General features: G+C 62.1%; 1 protein-coding gene across 2 annotated transcripts in view; it reads right to left on the bottom strand.

The window, feature by feature from the left end:
* Positions 1-16,501, bottom strand: part of TCF7 (transcription factor 7) — a 30,527-nt gene extending 14,026 nt beyond the window's left edge. For both annotated transcript variants that reach the window (XM_069484049.1, XM_069484050.1), the window contains exons 1-3: positions 16,254-16,501; positions 16,006-16,072; positions 15,364-15,488 (exon numbers count right to left, since the gene is read on the bottom strand). In XM_069484049.1, the coding sequence (XP_069340150.1) occupies positions 15,364-15,488; positions 16,006-16,072; positions 16,254-16,493 (432 nt within the window). In that variant the 5' untranslated portion in view covers positions 16,494-16,501. The remainder of the gene's footprint in view (positions 1-15,363; positions 15,489-16,005; positions 16,073-16,253) is intronic.
* Between the last annotated feature and the right edge of the window lie 1,490 nt (positions 16,502-17,991).

Genomic DNA, 17,991 nt, shown 5'->3' with positions numbered 1-17,991 from the left:
AGAGGTGCGGGTCAGTCATCTCTGTCCCTAGACTCTGCGGCCGGCAGGCGTGTTGACCGATGGCCTCCACAATCTCCACGCCCCCATGACCCCTGCGCGGCCTCGGGGCTGTGACTGTGAGGCCCGCAGGCGTCTCGGCGAAAGGCTGTCCTGATGCTCACTCCGAGCTGGGGACAGCCCTTGGGGAAGCGCCAGGGAAGGACGGGCGGCCGCGACAGCAAGGCCGCCGTTGCCACGGTTGCTGTTCTGTCAGCCGAGCGCACAGGCGGAGCCGAGCAACATGCGAGCCGCGTGCGACAACCCACTCGAGGCCCCGTTACACGCCCTTCCCGTTTCACCCAGGTGGGAAGTGAGGCTCAGTGCGGTGAGGGAGCTGCCCGTGGTCACACACCCCTTCCCCAGGCCAGGACGGGGCCCTTTTGTGGGCGCTGAGGGTCCTCGGCGATGCCAGACGGCCACATCCTCGTCCTCCTCCTCTCACTGTGCTCCAGCCGCTGGGGGCTGCTGGGGGCTGCTGGGGGCTGCTGGCTTCGAGGGCCGTGCTGCTCCCTCCCCACCTGGCCAATTCCCGTCTGTCCGTCAGGCTTTGTGTGACAGCGACCTCCTCCTGGAGGCCTGTCCCGCCCTCCCCCACCCAGCACTGACCCCACGGTGCTGTCGCCGCCTGTGGACTTGTCCGTCCTGCCCTCCCTGTGGTCTGGGATTGTGCCCTGCACGGTTCACGCTGAGGAATGGAAGCTGGGCTCTCACAGCTGGGTCTCGACAGTATTGGGGGGGGGGTGCCCAGCGGGAGCCGGTGTTCAGGGAGAAGACGGCGGCACCGGGTAGAACACCCCGCACGCGCCTGGCACACAAGTTAGGAGGCTGGGAGAAGCGGGGGCCACTGCTTGGACTAAGGGGACATCCTTCCTACCTGGCACCTGAACCGCCCCCCCAGCCGCCTCCCAAACCCTGTTCTCTCCTGCCTGCAGCACTCTGGGAGTCAACATCTGTGCTAACTAGGAAAAGCGCTCCTCCTCCTGCACGGACGCCGGGCCGTGCCAGGGCACCAGCCTGGGAAGCACAGTGCAGGCTGGTCTCAGCCCCGCCGTCCGGCTCCCCTGCACAGCCCCGGTGGCAGCCCTACCTCAAAGGCCCCTCCAGTTCTCACTTTCCTCATACTGCCAGGACCCGGCGCCTGGCCTGAGCATCCATGCTGGCCCTGATCAATTCCTAGGGGCCCCCTGCCTTTCCCGGTCACCAGGTCACCCCACGGCTCCCCCAGGCCTCTGTGTTTAGAGCTGGGACTCCACTGTCCAGCACCAATGGTGCTCAAGTGCCAAGAAGTTTGGCCAGTTGCTGAGTGGAATGTTCCCCAAGGCCTGGGACCATGAGAGTAGACTTTCCAGAAGGCAGACCCACCCCCACAGCCTTCTAAAGGGGGCTCGCCTTCGCATGGGCCGGGCCTTGGTTTGTAGGCTCGTGCGGACCCCACGTGTGCAGAGGTGCCCCAGCGAGGCCGAGAGCACGGAGGAGCCCTGCTCATGGCCTGTCACCCCTGGCCCCCACTCTGGGCCCCGCTGCCCGGGACACAGTGCTCTCCAGAGGCTGGCCGCGAGCTGCCCGCCCACGGTGTGCTGCACAGCCTGTGCCAGACGCCCACCGCAGAGCACAGAGCGTGGCCATGTGGCCGGCTACGCTGCAAGGGCTGGCGGATGGCAAGGCCACACCTTCCTGGACCAGGAGGCTTCACTGCCTGCTGGCACAGGGCTGTTGCCACGGTTGCACAAAGCCCTGCGAGGTGCATGCGGCCAGTCCATCAGCAGCCTGGCCTTGGCATCACAACAGGGCCTGCTACGGGGGAGCCGAGCACCGGAGTCCTGCACGCACCCTCAGCAAACCGCAGGCCTGCCGAGGCCCAGCCGGCCCGGAGGCGCCTCCAGAGCGAGCTGAGCCCCACTGAGCTGGGTGGCCTGGCCGCGGCCTCTCGTGGTTTCTGTGCATTCGTTTACTTGCGCTTTCCTTCCTCCTCTTTGAGGTGAACGCCCCTTGGGACAGGATGTTTTTAGAGGAAAATATAAGCTTCCGGGAGCTGCTGCAGCTGAGCTGCTAGTTGATGCCACCAACACAGCCTGGGGACTCTAAACAGCCCTGGGCTGGGCACCCACCCAGCGCAGGCAGTAACTCAGCCGGCTCCTCCTCAGTGCCCAGCCCTCCAGGAGCCCACCGGGGACTGAGCAGGACACAGCCGCACAGCTCAGCCCGTCTTCGGCAGGAAGGAAAGGAAAGCAAGGCTCTGGGAGGGGAGCACTGGGGGAGTTCAGAGGTTTTCTTTTCCTGGGGGCTTTGCAGAAAAGGCCGGAAGAAGGCCAGAGGTGCAGATCAGAGACGGCAGCCCGCGCTAGGAACGGCCTACCGAGTGCCTAGCACTCTGCCAGAATCCCACCAGTCTCCCCAGCCACTGTGTGCCGTGTGCACAGGTTTTGCAGATGAGGAAAGTAAAGCACAGAGAGGTTAAACACCTTGCCCAAGGTCTCACAGCAAGGAGTGACAGAGCCAGATCTGAGTCTAACCCTTTCGGGATCTGGGCCAAGATCTTTACCATTCAGCACCAGGCCTGACACGCAGCTCTTTTGCTAACAACACCCTGCCAGGAATCTTTCCGGAAACAAACTTGCTTCACTACCAGTGTGGCTCGGACAGCCCTCCGTGCGAAAGCGCCCCGTCCCTGTAGGAGATGATTCTGGTTCTTAGTTGTAAATGACTAAAAGAAATGCATGAGGTCATCCCTCCCACAGGGCTGGCCTGTGCTGTCCCTGCTCCACAGGAGAGGAGGGATGGGACAGCCGCTGGAAGCCGGGGTGGCTCTTGCCAGGGCAGGTCTACAAGGGTGAGCCTGCGCTGGGGATGAGAGCTGGGAGGGCCCAGGCAAGGCCCGGAGAGGCAGGGCTGGGGAGGCTGCGGGTCCACAACAGCTCGAGGCTCGAGGCTCGGAGGAAGATAAGACTTGGAGAGCTCCACCCCAGGCTCAAGTGCATTCCTGTGGGCCTCGGAGGAGCAAAGACAAAAGCAGCGATCTCTTGAGTCACCTGGTCGCTCAGCTGCCTGTCCCAGCCTCGGGAGGACAGCTCTGCCCCGAGGCCACGGTCAGGAAGTTCACTGGGGTCTAACCCCCCGCAGCTACTGCCAGCTAAGGCCCTAGGGGCTCTGTCTGGATTCGGTCTGCTCGTTCATCCAAAGGGAAACAAGACAAGGCATGGAAGGGAGCTGCTGGAGGCTCCGGGACCCAGAGTGCTCCCACCCAAGCCCCTCACCCGAGGGCTCTCTGGAAGCAGAGCCCCCTCGTGAGACTGAGCCGGGGAGGTTCACACAAAACCACACCAAACAGCTTTTACAAATATATACCTGGGGGTAGCAGCGCACAGACATGGGGGAGAGGGCGCTGCCCCAGACTCCTGGCTGGGAGGAGCGGGACGGCAGGGATGGGCGAGGGGAGCCAGGAGGATCAGCTGCGGCTGGAACACAGGTTGCTTTCCCAGGAGGCAGAGGAGGCAGAGGAGCACGGGGAGCGGGGCAGGGTATGCAGAGTCCCATGTCTGGGTTCTAGTCCCCTCCTCCGGCACTCGCTAGGTGCCGGCTCCATGCCTGGGGTTCCCCATCCCTAAATGTCAATATCTCATGGGGTTGGGGTGAGGATTAAATGAGTTAATATTCGTGTTTGCTAATGTTCTTTCTTAGGAACAAAATAAGGCCAGGCGGGGCAGCTCATGCCTGTAATCCTAGCACTCTGGGAGGCCAAGGCCAGAGGATCACTTAAGATCGGGAGTTCAAGACCAGCCTAAGCAAGAGTGAGACCCTGTCTCTACTAATGACAGAAAAAATTGGCCAGGTGTGGTGGTGCACACCTGTAGCCCCACCTATCCGGGAGACTGAGGCAGGAGGATCACTTGAGCCCAGGAGTTTGAGGCTGCAGAAAATAGGATGACGCCACTGTACTCTACCTGGGGCAACAGAGCGAGACTCTGTCTCCAAAAAAAAAAAAGAAAGAACAAAATAAAACAAAAGGGAAAAAAGACAAAAGCAAGCATGTCTTGAGACATAAAGCTTTTCAGGAAAGCCGGCTCTGTGCCAGGTCAGGGCCGCTGGCCCTCGAGTTCCTCTGGACGGCTGCCCGGTTCTTATCCGGCCAGACTGCCAAGCTCCCGCCTGGCCGGTGATGACCACGGTGAGGGGGTGGCAGGTGGGGGCGGTGCTAGAAAGAAAAACTGCCCTCACAGTGCCCCAGTGGGGCTGGCAGGTGGCTCTGGTTCCCAAGCAGCTTTCCCATGGGGGGACAGGGGGTGGGTACATCTATGCCCTGGGACTCCCTCCAGCCTCCTCATTCCAGCCACTCCCCGTGACTCAGGGCCTAGGAAACGCTCCAGCCCGATCCTGGGCCACACAGAGGGCGCCTGGCTAGAGAGGTCCGACAGTGGGCTCTGAGCTAGACAGAGGAAGGAATCCCATAACCACCTAACCATCCCGTCCTAACCACCCTTCCACCACGCACCAAACCTGAATCAATCCTAAATGTCCTTTCGGACACTTTTCCAGGTGACATTTCTTCTGGAAGCCCTGGGCTCTTGCCTCCCCATCAAGAAATGCAACACTGTTGGCCCTGGGAGCCCTGACCGAGGCCCAGACCCAGGTCCCCTGAGGAGAGGCAGTGAGAGGCCAAGTCTTTCCGTGGGGTGCAAGGAACCCAGCTGGGTCCACCTCATGAACCCCACAGAGTGTGGGGGTACCAGTCGGCTTCTCGGCCTGCAACGCCCCATCTCTACAGTCTAGAGCAGACGGGGTGGAGCGGCAAAGAGCGTGGGCTTTGGGGTGAAACAGACCTGGGGGCAAATACTGCCTGCCAGGTATCAGCACGTTCTTACCCTCTCTGAGCCTCGGTTTCCCCATCTGCAAAATGGGGGCAACAATAGTACCTACGGTCTCAGCTTATAAAGATCTTGACATTGTGAATAAAAGCCTCTGGCACAGGCCTGGCACTTGGGAAATCTTCACTGCATGAGCTGCTGTCGTGGCTGTTATTCTTCAAACAGCTACTTACTGAACACCCGCCACGCGCTGGGCCCTGTGGTACTGACAATCCGGTGGTGACAGGACAGATGTGACCTGGGCCCTATGGGTCCTCTCCAGCCCTTTCCGATCCAAACGGCCATCTCTGAAACCCCCACCTCAGCACGGCCACCAATCCCTGTGGCCTCGGCTCTCCCTGGTTCATGTGTCCCCACACCCCACCCATGCTGTTGCCCACCACAGCTGGGGGACTCCTGGCCGCACACTGCTGCAAGGGCTGCCAGGGAGCCCCGGGGTGGCGGCCACAGCCTCGCGCACTCGCCGGCCAGCCCGCCTGGGCCCTGGCTACGCCCGGCAGAGACCTCATTGCTGCCACCGCAGAGCTCTCCACGCTGCCTCTCGGCGTCCCGGAGGGCCCACCCGGCCTCCGCCCGCCCGGCCGTGGGGCCAGCCACAGAGCCATCTGATTTGAATGAAACTTCCAACTTAATGACTTTCATGATGCTTATTTAAAACGCAATGTAATTTTCTTAAACACCCTATTATTTCCTTTGATAGCTACAAAGCTTCCCCCAATCCCATAAGATGTTTATTTTTAGGGAAAAGAGTGGTTTGCAGTTGGTCACAGAGACCATGGGGACAGGGAACCCACAGAGAGCAGGGCAAAGAGTCAGCCCGGCAGCTCGGGAGCCCACGGCTGCTCCGCCCTCCGGCCCTCCACGGACCCCGGGCTCTGGGGGGCCCTGCCCTTCCCTGACAGGCACACCAGCCCCTGGCCCTCGTGTTCACCACCTGACAGTGGCCAAGTCAACACCAGGCTGGTCCCCTCCCCGTGCCCCGCTGTGGGCCTCCGTGTCCTCTTCCGTAAGACGGTTCCACTGGCTTCCCAGGGAGCTTTCTCCGGGCATTCTAGGAGGGGACAGGTCTGGGGAGGGGTCCTGAGACGCCTGCCACCCCTCAGCGGGCTCCTCCCGGCTCCTCCAGACATTCTGCCCCTCTGCCCCGGGTGAGGCCTCAAGGCCTGAGGCTTTGACCCGCTGAGATCTGTGCCCAGAGAAACCGGCCCCGGCGGCGGCTGCCCACACTGGGAGGGCGGGTGGGTGTGGCCCTGCCAGTCGGGGCTCCCTGGCAAGGGAGGTGGCCTGGCGGTGGGCGGCGTGCAGAGGCCAGCCGAGCCCCACCAATGCGGGGCGGCCTCTGGGAGCGGCTATTTTTAGGTGCTGGGCTTTCATGTGGCCGCATGACGTGGAGCTCCCCGAGCGTCAGTAATGCGTTTCAGATGGCAGCCCGGCGGGCGGGAGGTGGGCCCACTGCCACCAGAGCCAGGGCAGGCTTAGTCAGAAGCCCTGCGCCCGGACTCCCGTCACCCAGGCGTCCCTCCCGACCCCCTCCTGCCTGCTGGCGAGGCCAGCTGCCCGGCACACCCCGGTGGAGGCCCACCCCGCCCACACTTATCTGAACCTCAGAAATCCTCCCTGGCCAGGGATTCCCACCCCATTTTAGAGGAAGAAACTGAGACCTGGAGAGGTTAGCAGACTGGCACGAGGCCACACAGAGCGGGAGGAGCCACCACAGCCCCCTGCCCTCAGGGAAACGGAGTTTTCTAGGAGGGAGTGATCTGCCACCAGTGGACACACACCAGCTCAGACACGGCGGGTGAAGGTCGACCCCCAAATCCACGCCCACGGTTCCCTGGGGCCATGTGCCACCCATCCACGCCTGGGGCCTCTGCCACACACGTCATTTGGAAGCAGACAGTGTGGGACCCAGACAGCTCTCCTGCCCTTGGAGAGAGAGCTGGTTGTTTGAAAAAGAAGGGAGGGGGTGTCTGCCTCCTCTGGTCTCCAGGGAGTCCTGGCTGTGGAGCCAGGGCCACGCAGTGAAGGCTGTGTGTCGCCAGGCCTGCCCCGGCGCGAAAGCAGAGTCTGCTCTGGCTCAAGCCGGGCAGGCGTCTGCCTGGGTGGGGTCGCGAGGGCAGCCTCCTCACAGCAGGCGGCCAGGCTCACCCCGTCCCAGCCCCTCCCCAGGCGACTGAGCCCAGAGGAGCCCAGCACAGCAGGCGGGGGTGGGGCAAACTGCCGAGGACAAAGCCACCGCTGCAAGCCACCGCTGCAGACTGCTGCTCGCTGCAGTTCACGTGGCCGCCCCTTTGCAAGGGAGGGAGGTGGTTTCCCAGGTCCAAACCCCAGCGTGACAGGTCTGCGGGAGGAGGCAGCGAACTGAAGGAAGCAGCTACCCGTGCCCCTCCCCAGACCCTCAGGGCCTCAGAGCCCTGCGGGAGACAGTACCCGTCAGGGGTGCTCTCCGCACCCTGGCTCGGGACCTGAGCAGGCCGCTGACTTCCGAGGTGCCGTCCCCCCAGTAATCAGGGGGCCAAGACTCGGACTTAGGAGCCTGGAGCAAGCACAGAGTCAAGTGAAATGACAGGAACGTGGGCACGGCCCACCTCTGGGCACTCTTGCCTGGCATCTGCCAGCACCCGGGGTCTCCAGCCTGGAGCCCACCCCTCCCTTGGCCCTGCTCGCTCTCCTCCAGCCGCCGCCCCCAGCGGCCACACCAGCTCAGCTGCAGGCTCTGCCCGCCTCGCCCGCCATGTCCAATGCAAGCCACCCACGGTGGGCACCGCCCCGCCCTCCTGCAACGCCAACCGGCTGTGTGTGCCCACCAGCCTCTCCCAGACACCAGAGTGAGTGCTGTCCGGGCACAAGGCCACAGGCCCTTCTCCAGCCGCACCCCCCCCACGCCACGCCCCTCACAGACCCAGGGCTTCCATCCACCCGACTGGGACCGTACCAGTTTCTGCCCTTCTGCTCCTCTGCTCAGCGGGGCCCCACCCAGGGCATTCTCCCCTCCTCACCCGCACAGGCTCCTCTCTCAGAAGCCTCCCCAGTGGCCCCCACTGGCTACTGTCCCTCCTCTGTGTCCCTTACCCAGCTCGAGCAGAGCCTCAGGGCCGACTCGGAGCCCCCCAACAACAGTCTCTTTGTCTTGCAGGCCCGCGCTCTGGCGGGGGGTGAGAGGGAGCTTGCCACTCGTGCTGAGCCAGGCCAGACACACAGGCGGGCTCAGTCCCCGAGGGCAGGGTCTGGACCCCAGACTGGCGGACGTGCGCTGAGGGCCCGAGGGGAGCTGGCTGCTGAGCGGGGAAGGGAGGCCCGGGCTCTGGGAGCACAGAGATGTTCACACAGCATGAACATCCCCTCCGACGGCGGCTTCCGCTCAGGAAGTGCCTACTCCGTGCCGGGCACCTCGCTGCACTGTCCCGTCCATTCCTCGGCAGCCCAAGGAGGGAAGACCCTCATGGCCCCCATTTTGGGATGAGAAAACTAAGGCCCAAAGGGGCTAAGTCACATACCCAGGGTCACCCAGCCAAGGAGTGGCGGGTAACAGTGTCAGGAGGGGGCTCTCTACACACAATGCTTTCCCTCCGTCCCCTCCTCTAAGGGGCCGTGGACAAGTCCCTTCTCTGATCTGGCCTCGCTGTCCCCCCTGCAGCAGGAGGGCTGTTCCCAGAGGCCCTGGCACTGCACCGTTGTGGGTGGGGACCCCTGTGCCCTGATAAAACACCTGTTTCCTCCAACGGAGGCTTGTTTGTACACAACAGCAGGAAACATCGGTCGCAAGGTGTGAGGGGGTGTGGCCGTATGGCTTTGGGACCGCAGCAGCCTGAGCAGGCTCCGAGGGGCTGCGGCTCGCCTGGCCCCTCCAGGAGGCTCCGGGTCCAGCCCTGACCCGGCCTGACCTCAGCAGTGAGGTGACTTCAGGCCGGGACCCCTGGAGCCCTGCTTACAGCTCAGCTAAACCTCCCTGCTGGCGGGGGGTAAGATCCCAGGAGACCCACAGAGGGGCCACCCTCTTCCCTCTCCCCTGCAACCCCACTCACACCTGGGTCTCAGGGCAACTGGGGAGGTGGGCAGAGCTGGTACAAACAGCCCCATTTACTGGCTGTGGAAATTGGTCTGTGGAACCCTAGCAGGGCTGGGAGAAGAACCCTCCTAGCAACCAATCCGGGGCTCTGGGTTAGCCCCCGGCCTTGGGAATGCAATGCCCTCTCGAACCCGGGCTCGCCCTGCCATGAGGGCGGCATCCCTCCTGCGCCCAGGGCGGGAAGCCGGCGCTGCCCAGGGGTCTGCGATGGGCCTCCCGCACGGTGCCTTGCTGGCCCTCGAAGGCATCCAGGAGGTGGGAGCCACCCTCCAAGCCAAGCCCCACGGGAGCAGCGGAGGAGGGGCGGCACACTTTCCAGACACCACAGCCAACGGGACCCAGCCTTCCGAGGAAAGAAATGCAATTCAAAATAACTTAGAGTCCCGTTGCCACAAACCTACTACATGAAGAGCAACGGAGAGGAAAGTCCACGTGGGCTGTGCTCAAGCACTGCGAGGACCGGGAATAGTCGCAGGCTCAGAACCTACATGACCTGGGGCAACAGGGAAGCTAACTGCCTTGGTTCTTCCTGCCTCCTGACCCCACAGTTCTCTGTGAATATTATGCTCCCAAAAAATAATCAAAATGGAAACTAAGGGGAGATGTGTGCAGAACATCATTCCCACTCGTCAGAAGGCAACCTGTGAGCACGCAGAAGCCACGTGAGGGATGCCGCACACAGAGACGCCGCACACGGGACGGTCTGGGGGCTGCAGACACGCACCCCACACCGGGAGGCGTCGCAGCAAGACATGAGGGGTTCACATGGGGGTACCTGGGCGGGGAGGTCTGAGAATGGTTCCCAGGCTGAGGACCAGGAGGGTCTTTGCCTCAAAAAACAGCGTAAGGTCCTAACATGTCATGTAAACGGGGAGCCTCCTGCAGGTATAACCCTGGGGTGGGGGGATTCTCAGGACAGGCTGAGTGGCGAAGGCTCCTGCTCTGGTCCCAGGGATAGCACTTCCCTCCCAGGTATCTCTGAGTGAGGCAGGACAGAGTAGGGGGCTCTTCACCTGAGGCCCCCGCGTTCAGACCCCCAGACCCTTCTGGCTCAAAGTCCACGGGGCTCACCTACTGCTGAGCCACCAGTGGCCCCAGGGGAACCAGGACAGCCAGGGAGAAGGGTCAGTCACGCTGACTGCCGCCCCAGCCCAGGCCATGCTGGCACCTCCTGGGCTCCGCTCGGGCAGTGCTGCTGGTCCTCCCTGCACCCGGGGAGCACTCGCCACTCGCACTGTGCAGATAAGGACACTGAGCTCAGGGACACGTGAACAGACGGGCTCTCCGAGGTCCAAACGTGGTGAGGACATCGTAAACCCGGGCCTGCAGAGCTGCCAGGGTGGGCAAGGCAGCGAGGCCAGAGGGGATAAAGGAGGCCCCACTGGGATGGCTGGGGAGGCACCCTGAGGAGGCGACATTTGAATTAAGCCCTGAATGAGGCATGAGTAGGTGGCAGCTCCGTGAACAGGTGAGGAAGAGAATTCCAAGCTAAGGGGACAAGTGCAAAAGTCCTGAGGTGAGAAAGAACTTGCTGGCTGTAAGACCCTCCGGGGCAGTGGGGTGGCTGCTGTTAGAGAGGGAGGAAGAGGATGGTGCAAATGACAAGGGGCAGCTCGCAGGGGCCAGCCACCTAGGTACGCACGCTGTGGTGAGTCGTTTGGACATTACTCCAAGAGCAATGAGAAGCCACTGCAGGGTTTAATCAGGTAAGAGATGTGATCTGATTTATGTTTTTGTTTGTTTGTTTTAAGAGAGGGTCTCACTCTATTGCCCGGGCTGGAGTGCAGTGGCGTCATCATAGCTCACTACAGAGCCAAACTCCTGGGCTCAAGTGATGCTCCTTCCTCAGCCTACCAAGTAGCTGGGACTACATGTATGCCACCAGGCCCAGCTAATTTTTCTATTTTTTTGTAGAGATGGGGTCTTGCTATGTTGTCCAGGCTGGTCTCAAACTCCTGGCCTCCAGCAATCCTCCTGCCTCGGCCTCCCAAAGTGCTAGGATTACAGGCGTGAGCCACTGCACTCAGCCTGATTTATGTTTTTAAAGGACCCCTTTGGCTGCTACCTGAAGCCTGGCTCGTGGGTCAGGGTGGGGGCAGAGGGCCCCTGCAGGACACTGTTGCTGCCGTCTGGGTGGGAGATGGCGATAGTGTGGGCTTGGGGGTGCTGATGGAAGTGGAAAGGTGGGAAGAGCTGGGGTATGGTTGGAGGGAAGCCAGGTGCTTTCCAGTCCCTCCTTGGTCTTCGTCTGCTGGAAAACCTACAGCCTTGGGGTGCTTCTGCGGGGCCCCTTCCGCACAGGCGGGGCGGGCCTGCTCTCCCCAGGACGCGTCTGTGACAGCAGGTCTCCAGCCTGTGCCTGGTTCGGTCCCTTCACCCGTCTCCTCTGCTCAGCTGGGCGCTCCCAGAGGCAGAGCCTCATTCCAGTCCGGGGGTCCAGGCCCGATACCCAGCCTGGCGCCAGACTCCCTCTTACTGGGCTTTGCTCCAACCAGGAGCGGTGCTCCACCGTCACTAACCCTTCCCGGCAAGGCCCAGCGCGCCCTGGGGGCTGTGGAGGGCCGGGTGGGTGCTCCTGCAGGCTCCTCTCTGCAGCGCCTGCATGGGCTGGCCGTGCCGTGCGGCAGCAGCACTTCCTTCCTCTGCTCGTCTTGCTCATACCCTCGCCTCCTGCCCCTGCCCCCGCAGGGCTCGTGCGCAGAGCCCTCACCTGGACCCCAGACTGTGCACTCAGGGAAGGTGAGCTCCATGGCCAGGAGCCCAACACGAACCTGCTGCCTCAGTGAGGCCCCACAGTGGCGTGGGGCACGCCCAGGTACCAGGACAGCTGTGAGACCAGTGACAGGGAAATGTGGCCCCAAGTCCCTGCAATGGCCAAAAGCCTCAGCTTTTTAATTTAAACTCAGACGTCATCCACATACCATAAAATACACCATCTTAGAGCATACAATTCAGCGGCTTTCAGTGTCCTCATGCGGTCGTACGACTGCTACCACTACCTAATTCCAGAACATATTCATCACCCCCAAAGGAAGCCCCACACCCAGGAGCAGTCACTCCCCAAGCCCCTGTCCCCTCGGGCCCTGGCAAGCACTGACCTACTTTCTGTCCCCATGGATCTGTCTGTGCTGGATACTTCATCTAAACGTCAAAGGCTCAGCACCGTCCGGCAGCAGACTCTAAGTGGAGCCCACAGAAGGGGCCACGGAGCAGTGATGCCCCATATGGCCAGAATGACAGGCCTGCACTCCAAGAGCCTGCCTTTGTCTAAGGGACGATGTCTTACTCATCCCCCCAAAGTCCAGCCAAGAACCAGCTCCCCATCCCCCTCCCCACCCCCACCCAGTCCAACCTCTCAAAGCAGAGAAGAGAAAACAAAACAAAACAAAAACAAACAACAGTTACTGGTCTAGGCCAGGAACTGCCTGCATGCCTGCATTAGATGCCTGACAAACACTGGGCATGGGATAAACTTTCACCTAATTTTCCCTTCCTCAAACAAAGCTTAAAAGAAGCCAAATACCAAAAAGAAGCAAACTTTTTACAAAAGAAAAAGAAAAAATCTCTGTCCCATGGCAGCTGGCTGTGAGGTGGTCATTCAGCCCATTGCTCCTGGCAAGGTCTGAGTCTGCCTGTTTTGAGGTCTCCAATGTGGCAGCCACATGGGCATCCCACCCACACGTGGGCAGAGGGAGTCCCAAGTGAGTGTCCCCTGCTACCTAGGGAGGTCCAGTGACTGGTCTTGGGCATCTTAGCACAATTGTTGACCACCCGGATGTCCTCAGAGAGGGCTGGGCAGAGGGCAAGGGGACCTGTGCTAAGGCCTGCGGCCAGGGGCTGGGCAGCACGCCGTCTGTCCTGCAAAGATGGGCCTGGGACAGGGACCCGCTTTGGGAAAACCGCCAAAGGCAGCTTCTCCTCAGGACCTTGCAAGGGGCTCCCGACCCTTGAGAAGAGGCTCTTTCCTAGTTCTAGACACGTGAACCTTGAATCAGATAACAAATGTGCTTCCACAACATGGGCTCAATCCATTTTGCTTTGTAAAACCCAACCCTATTTTCAATGTCCACACTACTCTTCAGGTCACGCAAGCAATGCAAGCCACTACTCCTACATGCTATGTGTGTGTAACTGCCAGGCCTGCTTAACGGAGGCTCCCTACAGTCACATACGTCTTCCTCACCCGGCGCCACTCCAACTTAGGCCCCTGCCTCTGTTCTTGTCCCCAGCCGCACAGAGAAGCTGGGGCCAGGGCACAGAAAGTCAGTGCCAAAGCCTGTTCTCCTCCTCTTTTGTTCCCCAAAGCCACTCAGTGGGGGCTGCAGCTGGGATTCTGCAGGGATGGCAAGGGAACTGGTACCTACAGGACAGGGTGTGATACGCAGAAATGCGTCTGCTGGGCTGGGGGCAGTGGCTCACACATGGGATCCCAACAATTTACAAGGCTAAGGCAGCCTGGGCAACACAGTGAGACCCCCATCTCTACAAAAATAATACTAATAATAATAATAGCCAGGTATAGTGGTGCATGCCTATAGTCCCAGCCACTCAGGAGGCTGAGGCAGGAGGATTGCTTGAGGCTAGGAGTTCAACGCTGCGAGCTATGATCACGCCACTATACTCGAGCCTGGGCTATAGAGTGAGACTGTCTCTAAAACAAAAAAGAGAGAAATGCATCTGCTGTAGCTTGAGAAAGACCTGAAGTTGAAAAACAAATGACCCGGGGCCAGGTGAGTGGCGTTGTGCCTTCCGCCAACCTTCCTGACTGCTAGAGTCCGCCATTTGCCTACTCTGGACTGGTGTGAGCCAAAGGACACCAAATGGTCCCATCACCCACACCCTTACAGCAGAACCAGTGCCCTGCTCTGGGCGCTCTCCCAGCACTCGCCCACACTATGAGACGAACTCTCATCTGAAACGCCTTTTCTCTGCACTGCTGTGGAGTACTGGCAGGCTGGGCCTTTTGTCTAACCCCAGCCCCTGTTCAGGCAGCTCACCCGCTGGTGATCTAGCAGTGGTGAGTTATTATTTGTCAACCTGGTCCCAAATCTAAGGGCTTACACCTTGCAGGAGATCCACAGAGCATCTCTGTCAAGCACCTGCTTGTGCCGGGCAGTTCTATGGAAGAGTTGCCACGTCAGGTGGCAGGGTCGGGGGCAAGCCTCCTCTCCCACACTTGGAAAGAAGTGAACCACCTCATACGCCACGCCACCCTAGAGCAGGGCAAGTCAGACAGACCACTTGGCCAACACGCTCATTTTACAGGTGAGAAAATGGAAGTCCAAAGGGCAAGGAGTTCATTTCTAGAGCCAGCCATCTACTAGGTTTTCCATCCTGGGTTTCTGGAAGAAACCTGCATGTCTTTTTCCCTCCCACCAGCTTCAGCATGAAGCACTATCAGAACACCCTCCTGGCTCCGGAACAACCCAGCAGTCACTCTCTCCTCCCTCTCGGTGACCCCACCGCTGGCCCTGCGAAGCCTCCAGCCTCCGGCCCCACCGGCACTGGGCTTACATTTGCACCTCACACCTGCCCACCAGAGTCCTCCAAACCTTCCACTATACCCTCACCCTATTTGGCCCAGTTGAGAACAATCTGAAACACCTGTAGGAATTTTTTTTTAAAGTGAAGCTGTACTGCTCCAGAGCACTTAGAATGGGCTCTTCACATTTCAGATCATCTGCACCAACGGGCCAAAACAGCATAGTTTGTAATGATCATGAAAATCTTTTCTAAGATTTCTAAGTATCCAGAAAAGAGTTTTCTGGATACTTAAAAAGATTTAATTCGCAACTTTATTAAACTGGTCCCTTCTCGACACCACTGACTTGCAGCACCTGTGCAAAGCCTTCCTGATGTGTCTGAGATCAAGACAGCTTCCTAAGAATCCGCTTTCCACACATGCTGCTCCGGGTCCTCCTCCGGCAAGGCTGTGCCCATGCCAGTGAAGACACAGCCAAGCAGAGCACGTCTCTTCCGCACAACCAGGAGACCCGAACAGCCCAGCTTTTCGGCCCCTTCCCCCAAGCACGGAGGCTCGGGGCTTCCTGGGAGAAAGCTGACTGCAAAGCTCTGAGCTCAACGGTTCTCTCCGAAGACCCCACCCCAACATCACCCAGCACCAGGACAGGGCCTGCACCTGCTTGTGAGCAAGCCGGGAAGACAAAAGCCAACAGCCGGAGGGCTGGGGGGTGCCCAAGGGTGGCCCCCCCTTCCTTCTGCAAAGTTCTCCTTTTGGTTCGGATCCCACTGGGTGTGTATGGGAAAAAAGACCAGCATAGAATTCTCATGTATCTACTTTGTTTTAGGCAAAAGTCTCTTCTCGCTCATGCCTCACCTGCCTGGTCGGGGAGGTAGCAGGCGCGGGGGACACCGGCGGCAGGGGCCACTTACCAGCGGGGGCTGCGGCTGGGGGTGCTGCCCTGCTCCCGAGGGGGGCGGGTAGTGCATGAGCAGGTTGAAGGCGGAGTAGACCGTCTCTTTGTACATGCCGCCGGCGCACTCCGGGGCCTTCAGGCCTGGAAAAACCACAGCTGGGTCAGACAGCGGCCCCGCGGCGGCCGGGCTGCAGGCTGTCCGCTCTGGCGAGGAAAACGAGAATCGCCGACGGGACCCTCCGAGCTCCCGACTTGGGACGGAGCGGGCCGGGAGCGCCCGCAGCGCCAAGTTTCGGGGGCAGGAGGGCGAGCCCAGCGTCCCTCGGGCGGCCCCTACGTGACCCCCAGCCCACCGCGCCCTTCGGCCGAGGAGCCCGGGCCGACTGCTGCTCCTCAGGACGCGGGATTAGTCAGTCACCTGGGCGGGAGGGAGGCGGAGATGGCGGGGGTCTGTTTACTCCTATAAAGGTCAGGGCACCGGAAGTGACTCGGGCCGGCGGCGCCCGGGAAACCCGCCCCCACGCCCCCACCCCCACCCCCCGGGCCCCACCGCCTCCCGCAGGCGCCCCCTCGGCGCCCCCGACCCCGGCGCCCGCCCTTTCCCACCCCGGCGGGGCCTCCGCGCGAGGACGAGGAGCCGGGCCGAGCAGACACTCACCGTCCTCCGGAGACTCTGGAAGTTTGTCCGGGAAAAGTCTCTGCGAAGCGTGCTCCCGCCCGAGGGCCTGGGGAGAGAAGCGGAGGGCCGTGAGCGGCGGTGGGGAGGAGGGGCTCGGGGCCCCGGGGCCGGGGCGGGAGGGCTCGGCGGGCTGCGGACCCGAGGGCCGCGGGTCAGCACGAGCCGGCCCGGGGGCGGCGGCCGCGAGGGGGAGCGGGCGGGCCGGGGGCGCTCACCTCGGCCCCGACCTCGGCCTCGCCGCGGGCTCCGGCGCTGGGCCCCGGGACCCCCGCGCCGCCCGCCGCGCCCTCGGATTCGTTCACGAGCGACGACTTGAGCTCGGCCAGGTCGCGCTCGGGGCCCGCGGCGCTGTCGCGGCTCTTGTCGTCCTGCTCCTCGCCCTCATCCTGGAAGGCCAGCAGCTCGTCCGGCGCGCCGAGGTCGTCGCTGCCTCCCGCGCCGCCCCCGCCAGAGTCCAGCTGCGGCATGGTGCGGGGCGCAGAGCCGGCCCGGGGGGCGGCGAGCCCGGAGTCCGGACCTCCGAGCCCGGGCGCGGCGGGCGGAGCGCGGCTGACTCCGCCTGGGCGGGCGGCGGGCGCGGGGCGAGGGCGCGGGCAGAGAGGCTCCGGGAGCCGGCGGGTCCGAACATCAAAGGCGCCGCCGGCGGAGTGCCGGGGGCGGGGCGGGCGGGCCGGGGCGGGCCCCGACCAATGGGCGGGGGCAGCGAGCCCGGTCCCCGCCCCCTCCTTTCCCGGGAGAGGCCGGGACGCGCCCACCGGGCACGGTCTTAAAGGGCTCGCTCTCCCGAGTGAACTCCGAGCGAGACGTCGGACGAGCCTGAAAATCATCATCCTTCCCCTGAAATGCAGGGACTCGAAAGGAAACCCCGACCCCACAGCCTCACCTATGACGAGATATTCCTGCCCCGCGCCCAGGTTTCCCTCCAGCTGCGGAGCGCGCAGGCCCCCCCCGGCCCGTGGGACGTGGGCGTGGCTTAGAGCGGAGCCGCGGGGAGCCGGGCCGGGCCAGGCGCCCGGTGCTTTGAACTGGGAGCTGCCTAGGACTTGAGTGCGGACTCCTGGGAACCAGCAGGGTTAGGGCTCCTCACAGCACAATTCTCTTTCCCATCCGCCACCCCCGTGCCAATCTGGGACTCCTTGCAGGCCGCCCGCACGCGGAGCCAACACGAGCACACGCGCCTCGCACAGTTACGGAGCGTGTTGCACGCGGAGCTCATAAATCATACATCTGTGGCTGGCCCCTCTGCCATGCCACGGCTCCGAGGAGCAGACAGAGCCACGAGGACGAGGAGGAAGGACCTCCGCCTTCCTTGCCGATCCTCCAGCCACACCCCTCTTTGACTCTCCCAACTCAGTTTTGTGCCTAGAACCTGCGGCCAGGGAACTCGGGGCTTTGGGCAGCCACGTGGGCCGCAGAACTCGGCCTGCGAAGTAGCTTTTAGGGAGCTCATTGACCCTGGCCGTGACCCTAGCCTGGCGCAGCATCCCCTCGCGAGATCCAGGCCGAAGGGTCCAGGTCTCCGAGCGCGGGAGCGTGCTCCTCCTTCCATCGCATCTACATGGCCCCCGGGTCGTGTCCACGCGGGCATCCCCACATGCTCAGCCACTCTATCTGCAAGAGACACCAGCCCTTTGGATCGTGGTGCGGTAAACCGCAGCCCCCCAGCAGGTTTCCGTGCTGGATTCAGTGTAGACGCCCCCACCTCTTCTGAGAGCAACTGGGACAGAGGGTAGTGGGGGGAGGGGTGGGTATTGGACGCCTCTCCCGCTCAGGGCCCCACAGGACCCCTGGCAGCCGCGCAAGGCCAGGCCGGAAGACAGCCGCACCGCCCTCCGGTCCGGCCCAGCCTGGCTGGCCGCGGATCAAAGAGCTAAGGCCGAGCTTGCCTGTGTTCAGATCCTATCTGCGCCCGCCCAGCGGGGCGCCTCGGACCCCCCCCTCCCCCCACCTCCGGGCTAGGGCGCC

Source organism: Eulemur rufifrons, chromosome 10, assembly GCF_041146395.1.
Source record: "Eulemur rufifrons isolate Redbay chromosome 10, OSU_ERuf_1, whole genome shotgun sequence".
NCBI classification, from domain to species: domain Eukaryota; kingdom Metazoa; phylum Chordata; class Mammalia; order Primates; family Lemuridae; genus Eulemur; species Eulemur rufifrons.
Note: the sequence above shows the minus strand (reverse complement) of the source record. Positions and strands in the feature narration are given on the sequence as shown.